The sequence below is a fragment of the Schistocerca gregaria genome, chromosome 4, assembly GCF_023897955.1.
Source record: "Schistocerca gregaria isolate iqSchGreg1 chromosome 4, iqSchGreg1.2, whole genome shotgun sequence".
Lineage (NCBI taxonomy): Eukaryota > Metazoa > Arthropoda > Insecta > Orthoptera > Acrididae > Schistocerca > Schistocerca gregaria.
This window is the reverse complement of record NC_064923.1, coordinates 271,690,764-271,702,574: the sequence shown is the minus strand read 5'-3', so window position 1 is coordinate 271,702,574 and position 11,811 is coordinate 271,690,764. Positions and strand designations below refer to the sequence as shown.

The 11,811-nt window shown below is 37.1% G+C and overlaps 1 protein-coding gene across 1 annotated transcript; it reads right to left on the bottom strand.

Moving 5' to 3' along the window:
- Window positions 1-6,299: 6,299 nt before the first annotated feature.
- Window positions 6,300-8,027, bottom strand: LOC126267182 (RNA-binding protein 1-like). Its single transcript, XM_049972145.1, has one exon. It carries the CDS (start codon window positions 7,464-7,466, stop codon window positions 7,080-7,082), a length of 387 nt encoding a protein of 128 aa, XP_049828102.1. The 5' UTR covers window positions 7,467-8,027; the 3' UTR covers window positions 6,300-7,079.
- Between the last annotated feature and the right edge of the window lie 3,784 nt (window positions 8,028-11,811).

Genomic DNA, 11,811 nt, shown 5'->3' with positions numbered 1-11,811 from the left:
ACTGTTCAGGGCTGTATTGAGTGGAATGTTGTGTCACACAGTTTGCAAATTTTGAGATGGTAAAGTTAGAGAAGCAACGCATCTGCATTTAATTTTCTGTGAAACTCCAGAAATCCTTCACTGAGACACGCCAAATGACGCTTGAGCCGTACTCAGTGTTACAAGTGGTTCACATGGTTTAAAAAAGGCCGGACAAAAATTGAAGACGACTTGTTCAGGATGTTCTTCAACATCTACTGACAACACTCATGTCAGGAACATCAATTAAATTGTGCATGCCAATCGGAGACTGACTGGCTGAGAGATTGTAGAAGAATGTTACATTTCAGTTGGATCAGTTCATGAAAACCTGACACAGCATCTTGGAATGCACATTGCCGCCAAGTTAGTCCCACAGCTCATGCGTCAAGACCAGGAAGACCTTCACCTCGCAATCTGTGAAGAGCTTTTGGATCGCACAAATTAGAACAAGATGTTCCTTGAGAGAATCATAACTGTGTGAGACATGGCTCTATGATTATTATTCCAAGTCCAAGTTTCAATCTTCACAATGGGTCAGGAAAGGTTCTAAAAGCCCAAAAAAACTGGCAGCTCAGGTCAAATGTCTAAGGCATTCTGATAGTTTTCTCGACTTTGAAGGATTAGCTCATTATGAATTCGATCCAAAGGGCAACCTGTTAACAATGGTACTATTGTGACATGCTGCGATGTCAGCAAGAAAATTTAAGAAGCAAATGGCCCAAAATGTGGTGGGACAATTCAAGGCTCTTGCATCATAACAACATATTTACACATTCATCCCTGTTGGTGTGTGACTTGCGTAAAGAACGAAATCTCTGTGCTGCCTCATCCTCCACACTCTCCAACCTGCCCCCTGCATTCCCCCCCCCCCCCCCTCTTCTTTCAAAATTGAAAACCCCATTGAAAGGACGAAGATTTGCAATGATAGATGAGAGACAAGAAAATACACAGGCAGTGCTTCATGAGATTCGGCAGGAGGCATACTAACACTGCTTTCGAAGTGGAAACGTAATTGGGAGCAGTGTATCGATGGCGGAGGAGATCATGCACACTGAGTAAAAGAAGTGTAAAAAAAATTGTGGACCAAGTCCTAGAATTTTTTTAACAGATCTCTTATTTTGCCTCTGTGTGTCAGGCATGTGTTCTGTTGTGGCCATGTGGCAGTCAACATGTTAATCGTCCAGATTTGGATTCATGACACCTAAAAACATTCACAAGACAGATCTTGTCACAATTTTACCATCAATAACATCAAGGAAATGTGAAACAAGTAAAACAAATTACTATGGATACTAATACCTCTCAAACAATATGTAGGGTCCACCACTATTTGATACAAAGTGGTAGCATTGCTAGAAGGCAGTCAACAGCTACAGCAAGACTAAAAAAACAACATATGGTCCAACAGCAGCAGCTCACTCACCATATGTAAATTGTAATGTGTGTGAGACACCCATAAGCGAAATATTACAGATGTCCATTTGAAGCAATTTACTATATAAAAAGTGTTTAAGGGTGATAGAAGCAAAGACCTGACTCCTTATAAATGAGATATTCCAAGATGTATTTACAGCAAGGCCTCTTGTGGAAAAAAATGTAAATTCATTGATCAGTATTGTTAATCTAGTTTACCATTCAATAATGGTTCAAATTTCAGTGGGACATAACACTAAAACATCTTGTTCAGCAGTGCCTAGCAAAATCAATGGATGAAAATAACTATTTAATCTTGAGATACCAAAAGGCCAGCGCACAAGCTTTTTGAAGAACCCATTCTGATCTTTCTCTTAAGCAACTTTGGAAAAAAAAAACATAGCCTACTAGATCTGAACCTCATGCGTTTCAAATGAGACTAAAGTGTCTTAAACATTGCACTGTTTGAGTTTTTTTCTTTTTGTTAAGAAACAATTCATAATAATGCCACGCTCCTTGTGCTTACACCAACTGCATTTATAAGCAATTTCCAGTTGTTTTAGTACCAAGTTGTGTGTGTAGAGAAACACTGCGTGCAGTATAACAGTTGCATACCACCCAGAACACAACCTTTTGTGTGTTTCATTGTTGTCATTTCCTAATTTTGTCATAAGCATAATTTGCCTACAAATAATAATTCTTTGTTGTTAATTAAGAAAGTCATCATGCAACAATGAAATACTGGGATACACATGCCATACAAAACAGAAAAATCAATCACTTGTAAACTGTTGCAGGTAATACTGGTGTACATTGCTTAAAAGCTACATAGACCACTTTTTTATATATAATGTGTGGATTTCCCTACACATTTCAGAACTATGGAAAAATATTATTTGAACACGCTTTCTGGATGCTACGAACTGAGAATGATACTGTGCGTTGAATGGCTTGTGATGGTCAAGGCACTCTTTTCGCCAAACAGAAGTGTAAATGTACAAAACAATGAACTGTCTTAGCTGAATTGTCATCTGAAGAAAAAATAAATAAAAAAAATAAAAAGAATAAAATAAAAAAATGAAAAATCCAGGATGGAATGTAACAGTATTATGAGAAGGAACTTTCATAATTTTCCTTCTCATAATAATAAGAAAAGAACATTTTCTTTTAAAAATTAGTGTTCACACACAATAATGGCACAAAATTTGTGGTTTTTCATTTCCAGTTACTTTTGTAGAACTTTAATTGATCAAATTACATCAGTTATTTTGTTCAAAGCAAATCTTTATTTTACATACCATCATAAGTTTAAATGCCTGCAGCTATGCATCAGCACTTGCATTCAATCTGAAATTATACATCTTCAACTCTATTAACACAGATCTCCTTTGTAATTTATTAAGGTGAATATAAACAAAAGACCATTGGGTAGTGTAAAGAATTATAACCAAATTCAGAGAAATAATGAGTAATACATATACACACAGCTTTCTTCAAAAATTTCTTTTGTTGTAATCATGAAGATGCCATATGCTCTTTTTGTGGGGACCCCGCTGCGGATAAGTACTACAGAGGTTCAAACACTTGCTCTAAAACGAATGTCAACATGCACAGGAATAAAACTACTTTCTAAAAAACATAAGTTATCCACAGAACTTATCCTGCTTTCAGATTTATAGGAAGTTAAGCGAAAAACAGCTGCCACCAAACACAAATGATAGAAGTAACAGACCAGTGTGCCCATTCAGCAAATAAAAAGAAAGTATGGAAGTTTAGAGCTTAAGACATTTGAGATGTTCAGACCAACAAAATCTGTTGTGGCCTTATCAGTAGAACCACATAGGAATTTGTCTTAAGATATTTAGGGGGATCTACAGGAAACTTATGACAGGGTGGTCAATAAGGACTTTTAACTACCATCTTCCCAAATGTGGTGGCCACAAATGTGAGGTGCAGTCCATAACAAATTTTTGCTCTACGTAACCATCTTTACATATTTGTTACCTTTAACTGAAAATTAGAAAATGATACACCAAAAGTAGGAGATGAGTTTTGTTACTTGAGTGGCAAAATAACATGACCGAAGTATAGAGGGCATAAAATGTATACTGGCATTGGCAGGAAAGCAATTCGTGAAGAAGAGAAATTTGTTCACCAAGAATATAAATTTAAGTGTTAGGAAGTCTTCACTACAGGTATTTGCCTGCACTGTAGTCTTGTACGGAAGTGAAACATTGATGATAAATAATATTGGAGGGAGAGAGGGGGCTACTAAAATAATTCGCCAGTCAGAAGGACGTAGGTTGCATTACTTATTTGTAGATAAAGCTTCTTGCACAGCATCAAACTAGGCTCTGGACTGAAGAGTCTGAGAGAACATTCAACCTGCTCCCTTCCCAGCTGTATCTTTCAGTTGAGGGAATGAGGTGGGGTGAGTACTTTCATACACATTAAACTAACATTTTCTACTTGTGTTTACAGCTATGTGAGTATGAACACATACAGAGTGTTTTGCAATTCATGTTACACACGATATATAGCTTACAGAGAGGACTTAGTAGAGCAAGTTTTACATAAGAAGCCACATCCAGAAACATCATCCAATGACACTACAGAGCATCAGAGTTAGAGTTATAGGCACCGGCATCTGTAAAATGTGTGTATATAAGGGGGATTCTGTGATGAAGTTACAAACTTTCTAAGATGATAGTGTGTCTGTCAGACATTTCTTCCTTGGTTTGATCCATACTACTACCTTTGAAAGTTGCCTACCTTACTGTCTCAGCGACAACAGTACCACTTGCAGATGTATCAGAATGGTTTTTGCTTTTAACTTCTGACTCGTTTCTGGTACAGGGACCCTCACCTCAAATTGATACATTTATTCTTCTGTCTAGACAGTTTGTACCATCATGGAATCATCCTGTATGTAATACACTTACAGGCACTGGTGTCTACAACTCTGTAGAGTCTTAATGTTTTCAGGCATGGGTTTCTATGTAAAACTAAGTCCCCTCTACAACATATAGAATTGTGTAGCATGAATTTTGAAACAGCTTTTATATGAATAGCAATCCCTCTACTCTGAATAGTGCTGCAGTACTGTATATTAACTCTGCCAATTATTAATTATTAAAGCAACAAGAAAAAGCAATACTGAGAATTACAGGATTTCACATTTAATGTTATCAAGGTTTAGATGCAATATTATAAACACAAGGTGCATGTGTGCATATTCTATCCATAAGCATCTGTAGAAGTTTATCTGTTCGGATGGGAGGGGGCAGACAAATTGCCATTTCTGATGCAAATGAGTTAAGCAATTTCAGGAGATGTAATGCCACAAAAACTAAATCTTATGTGTGTGTGTGTGTGTGTGTGTGTGTGTGTGTGTGTGTGTGTGTGTGTGTGTGTGTGTGTGTGTGAGAACTTCCCTCCCTTTTGGCACCCCTTACAGACATTTATGTTTATCCACTGAACCTCAAGCTTAGCCTATTCTAAATATGCCTACTATGCACAAAATTTTCATTAAGCATCTAAATTTATAGTGTTATCAGTTCCTTTTCATGCAAAAAATGTTTCTACTTTTAATTTTTCTCATTCCACCATATTTCCTACTGCCTTCTAATTTTTTTTTACAGGAAGGAAGAGGATAGTGAAGTAAAAATCTGCCTTATATTTCTTAAAGAAATACTGGATCTGAGGTAGGCAAAAGTTACAAATAGAACTCCCTTGTATTTTACAATACTTGCAGATGTTAACATTACACTTCGCTACCAGTCAATTTGTTACCACAACCAGATTTTCTGCTTTCATATTTGTTGGCTTTGCCAACTCACAACCAAATTGTCCCCTTCCTACGTAATCTAGACCTTGGGCTGCATGCAGACCAGTCCCTCCCCCACAACTAAGATTTCAAGGCAGGCATGACAACTTTGGTCATAAGTTATTTAAACAAACTTCAAAGGATCTACAGCTTAGTGACTGGACAGAGATCTGAATGCAACACCACAAAGCGAGTCAGGTGATTTACGCACTACATTACCTACCTCGATGTTGTCATTCAAAGAATACAAGTACTGTCCATTTTACATAAATCTATCCACTCAGCCTAATTGGCACAGACAAGAAAGACACACCGTATAACCCTAAGTCCTACCAAGATTGTTAAAAATTATGAGAAGATTGGGGCAATGGGAAAAGCACACAATGACGGAAACTAGACAATTTTACAGACTTTACACTGCATTAAAACTGAGATGGACCAGGATTTTAACCCATAATACCTACCTTCAATAGTATTCATTATGTTCTGCCTTCCCACACACATCTCTCTCAAACACTTTCACAGCTGTCTACCACATACCCAATATTCCAACCAACATCTATGTTTACAAATATGCTGACAAAATTTAAGACTACTTGTCCACTAACAGGACAGTTTATAAGACCCAAACAACATGTTCAAAACAACAGCCTTACCTACAACACACAAAAATTTCAGTACGTGTGCAGTCACCTGTATCGTCATCCACTAATTTCAAACAGAAGAGTAAACTGACAACCAGCTCTGCATTATATTATCACTTACCTTGTCATAATATAGAAACTTGTGTACCAAGTTGTACATGGTATCCTTTAATAAAGGCATGTTTACCAAACAACTAATTTGCAAAGTATCAAGAAGCTACTGCAAACATCTCAACAGTCAGGTTCCCACTTTATAAATGCTTTGCACTATATTTTAAAACATCTACACGATTCCACTTTAAGTGTTACAGTGCAACCTACATCTGCAACTATGTAACAGGTTGCTGTTTGCCTGACTAACAGGTAGTAATTGGGTCTCATTTAGAAACAGCGACTTCTACAGGCAATTTTGGTCAGGACATTTATTTGAAGACCATTACTTTCATACACAAACAAAATTTATAAGGAATGTGTGTAATTTACTGACATGTTTGATTGCTTCATGTTTGGCATAACATCTCGTGCAAAACTGTTCTCTGAATTATCCACAAAAGCCTAAACTCTGCAATGCTATAGAATTTAATTAAAATTATAGCAACAACACAAGTATGATCCAGCTAAAATCAATTGTTATGTGACGGTATACACATTTTTATCCATTATGTATGATCACTAATACTACATAAAGTTAATGCCATTTAAAACATATTTATCTCCTTTGTAATAATACTACAAAAGTCAGGGCACACTACACTTAGCCATTGGAATCACTACCATATAAAAGAACTTACAACAGAAAAAGAATTCTCTAGACAAAGACCACTTTCGTCTCACTACAAAAATCAAGTAAATTATGATCAAAAGTTCATAGAATGTGCAGTATTGCTGATAACTGTCACGTCTGTAGAATAATAATATAAATCTACAATACTAGATATTAATACCACACTGGTCTCACAACATATGCAAGCAACAGCCTAGATGTTATACGCTATAATATGATATAGAACCCAGAGTACATAAAACATTACTTACGGAGAAAAAAAAAAAAAGAAAACAACTGTTTCAGTAATGTCACTGAGATGCTTGTCAAATGATGGTTGTGTTGTAAAGTAAGCTTAAAATCATGAAGTGAACATTGTCTCTTCAAGAAGAATGGATTAATTGCGTTCAGTTCATCTTCTATCTCTTGAATCCGAACGAGAGCGCCTTGGAGTGCGGCTGCGGGATCTTGAGCGGCTGTGAGAGCGTCTGCGTGGCGTCCGTGATCTTGAGCGCCTTCGGCCAGAGTTTACTGGTCGTCGACTACCTCCGGTGGACATTTCAACTCTCACACGTGTTCCACACATCCTCATGCCATCCAATCCTCTAACAGCATCCTCGGCGTCCCTCGCATCCTCGAACTCCACGAATGCAAAGCCTGGTGGATTTCTTGCAACCCACACGTCTCTCAAAGGGCCATACTTGCTGAACGCAGATTCAATTTCGTATTTAGAAGCACTGCTTCCTAAATTTCCAACATACACTTTGCATGAAGGATCCCATTCCCTGTAACGAGACATTACTTCTCACAATCCCCGTGCCGGTTCGACCTACCGTTTAACTGTAACCTCAGTTGAACCAGAGAAAATGGAGGCGTCCTTTTAAGTGCTTTGGACAGCAATATAAGTTGCAAGCTTGTTTCCGTGAAAGCAAATGCTTCTTTCTTTTGTTTTCCTGAACAGAGATCCTCAACTGTGCTATAATAATTAATTACCTACAGAACTTACTGTATCTTTTAACATTAATACTCGATTTAATACTTGTATTACACTGAAGATAAAAGTTATTTTGAATAACATATTTCCAACGGAAGTACTGCATAGATAATTGCTGACAACTTCAAGGAAGCGGGTACTGAAGAGAAGGACCTGAAACACGGTAAAATTCCAATAACGAATTTTCTAATTTTGTAATGTGTGAGAGGTGAAAAGGTAATGGGTAGGAATTGTTAACTCTCAACAGAACCCATAAAAATTGTTGATGATCAGCATGTAGCCATATTTACATATGAATGCGTAAAGCTGACCCCCACACGCTCATTAACATTGCCTAACTGTCTATATTGACCGTCTGAGGTAGAGGATATTGCCATTCGAGTGGCATTAAATGACATTGGCATTTCCACTCTGTGAGTGTGGGTTCATTATATTTAATAATTCAGAAATAATCGTGGAGAAACTAAACTCTTTTGTCTATTCACAAACACTTGGTATGACATAGGTTGTATATAATCTGATTCAGAAAAAAATCGTTTAAAAAACAATAATTATAAAATTAAGAAAATCTGGTGTTTCTCGCAATCAGTTTTAACATAAAACCATTGAACGACAACAGCACAAACGTATTGGGTCGCTTAAAATGAAAAGGATGAAGTATGTATCTCCATAAATGTAGGTATCCCTTCTTTTAATAGTTTAAAATGGTGTACCCTCTTATATATTTAGCAGAAGACTGGACGAACACCAGAATCATATGCACACATCATCTTGGGGGTGGTCTCCAGGCAGGAAGCCGAGTTTTGCTAATCATCAATATCTCACACTATTCTACTGCTTCCCACAGGGTCTCTGCGTGCACTATCAGAAGAAACTTCGTGAAACTACTCTTTTAACTACGGATGACTATTTTTGTTTAAAAGCGAATGGATAATGGCTTTGTCGTATAAGGTGGTGGTGGTAGTGGTGGTGTATTGGGGCTTATGGGCTCTCAACATCGAGGTCATCAGCGCCCTGACACACATTAAAAGGAATGAATGTGGACAGACCTAATAAAACTAAAGCACACACTCAAAGAAAGAAGGAAAATGCTGCATAAGAAAGTAAAACCAAAGAACAGGGAAAGCATAGCAACAAGAATGTCACAGGAAATCGTTATTGGCTGGCCGCTTACATAACATATGGGCGAGCTTGTCACACAGTGAGCAAATTAAAATCCTCTACCTAAAATCTTTGTAAAAACATTTGACATGGCAGGGAGTGTTGCATAGGTGAATAAAGTGATGTATGTCATGTAGCAAATACTCATCTGGAACTGCTTCTACCTGCTTCTTGTTGCCTGTATGACACAGGTAGCCTGGGATGTGAACATTCTACTTGCACGAAATGAAATATTTCACTCAGTATTGTTGTAAAAATTACCAAGGCGTATATGCAGAGGCAACGGTGATCTCAGCTTCGGTCAAATTATTAATCTTCAGACCAAATAAGGTAATGTGCCATCCTATCTTTTATCAGAACTCACCAACATCCTCACAAAAAAAAAAAAAAAAAATCCCTTATCTGCCAAGGACTGTAGATGTGTTCAGATCGAACATATGAGCAAGTTTGCACATGAAAGGTAGTAGAGATACAGATGTATGCATTAGATAAGCGAGGTAAAATCGTAAATTAAATGCGGGGTTAGGGGAGGGACAGAAGATGATAAAGCTAACATGTTTGCAAAAAAGTAAATTTAAAAAAAAATCGATTACAAACAGTGTCAACAGCAAAAGTACTTATTTCGATGGTAACTGGTTTCGGTCAGTATTTGGCCATCCTCATATACATACTATGATGGCAGGCAGAGGCGGTGAATGGAGTGAGTGTTGTGACTCCACGAATGTCAACTGCTGTTTGTAATCCATTTCACAGTGCTTTTATCCAGAAAGTTGTTTCTCCAAGAGAAATTTTCCCAGAAATTAAAGTAAATTTTGCTCCCTTTGATGAACTATGGTATAATCAGAGCTATTTTAGCTTTACTCTATTTTATTTACTGTTTTTAGTCCCAAAAGTCCGAAATGTTTTCGCAAGTGTTATAAGAAAGGACGTGAGAATGGAGCTATCATTAAAATTCAGTGATTGTATATGTGACCTAGAACATTGTTGCTTCTTATAAGTATCCTTAATTGTTTATATTTTGACTCATTCTGTAAAACAAATCATGGGATTTGCTTTGCAGATTTACTGTGAAAGTTGCATCTATCTACATATATAGACAATGATTTTACATCTGTAAGTGTGCAGATAATTCACAATTGAGTTAAAATTTTTTTAATAGGATCAAATAGTGTCATAGCTTTCGATTCCTTTTCAATACTGTAGCTTTTTTCTTTATGAGTTAAATACATATCCAGTCTGTGATATGTATGCATGACACATGCTCATAGGTGTTCAAAGGATATCTTATGGTCATCACTTTTGAAATAAGGGATCCAACTAAGACTTTGGTCGAGTAGCGTGAACTTCTGGCAGTTCACGTCTTTTTCATATTTTTAGCGCCTTGGAATTTCTATTGTCCTTACATCATGCTAGTGATCGTGTGCTGCAGGCTATTTATTCTATTTTTATGATGCAAGATGGTAATATATCCACACACTTTTCTAAGGTGTGCCTGATCCACATCCTGCTCTAGTTTTGTGACCAGCACGGTATGTTATATGTATATTATTGCAATTGTGCTTATCAATCACAAATAATGATGTGAAAAAACTTCCTTTGTGTACCTTTGAATCACACAGTAAAATTAAATCTCATGCCTCATGTCTGTGAGCAGGCAGAGGATGTGAAATCCTTACATTCATGATCAGTACAAGGAAACAATTTGTATAATGCTTTAAAAGCTCTGCCATCCTGGTTCTGATCGGTAGATGTCGGAAAAAGACTTTAAATTCTTGCTGTTGCTATTTACAGATTTTCTATGAAAAATGATTGGAAGAAACGAAGCAAAACATCACATTTCCACACTTTTATAATCATTCGTTTTTAAATAATTATTTTTTCAGAATCACATCACATAATAGCTAAAGAAATACCGTGTGTTTTTCAACTTACAAATCAGTTTAATGTCACCACTATTATTTCTGAGTTATTAAATGTAATGGACCATCCTCTGTGCCTGAGAACATGCACAGAGTGGAAATATCCATGTGATGCTATTGCCACTTGAGTGGGAATATCCACTGCCACTGTCTGAGGGCCCATATTGAGGTATCGTCAATACTAAAAACACTGACAAGTAGTATTTATAGCCCTCAAAATATTGTCAGTATTGTTAATACTGAGACATTTGATGTCAATTAATAATGAAATGTGAAATGTGTAATGTGTTTTATTCATCTCATAATGTACATAATTTCAGAATATATGTCTGATGTACAGCGACACGCAAAGGTTACAATTTGCTTATTTGAAATTTTGTCACACTTACAATAATACTTTATGGAGAATTTACTTATTTAAAATTTGTAAAACTACCAGTATTTACATCTACTATAACTATCATAAATTTTTATTCGATTTTAGGGATCCAGCTCAAAGTATCACTTTGTCCTTCATCAAATCATCCACAGAGTTGTAGCATTGTTCAATTAGAACATCGTGTAACATGCTTTTTAAAATATTTATCTTCGTATTCATTAAGTCCCCCCCCCCCCCCCCCAAGAATCATAGACCTCGCTGTTCTGGGGGAGACTTGCATGCCTTAGTGATACAGATAGCCATACCATCGGTGCAACTACAACTGAGGGATATCTGTTAAGAGGCCAGACAAACATGTGGTTCCTGAAGAGGGGCAGCAACCTTTTCAGTAGTTGCAGGGGCAACAGTCTGGATGATTGACTGATCTGGCTATGTAACACTAACCAAAACAGCCTTGTTGTGCTGCTACTGCAGACGGCTGAAGGCAAGGGGAAACTTCAGCCGTAATTTTTCCCAAGGGCATGCAGCTTTACTGTATGGTTAACTGATGATGGCGTCCTCATGGGTAAAATATTTCAGAGCTAAAATAGTCCCCCATTCGGATCTCCGGGTGAGGACTACCGACGAGGATGTTATCATCAGGACAAAGAAAACTGGTGTTCTCCGGATCGGAGGATGGAATGTCAGATCC

Bases quoted from the DNA above. Each gene is read 5' to 3' on its own strand.
- LOC126267182 (XM_049972145.1), bottom strand. From the start codon at position 7,466: ATGTCTCGTTACAGGGAATGGGATCCTTCATGCAAAGTGTATGTTGGA.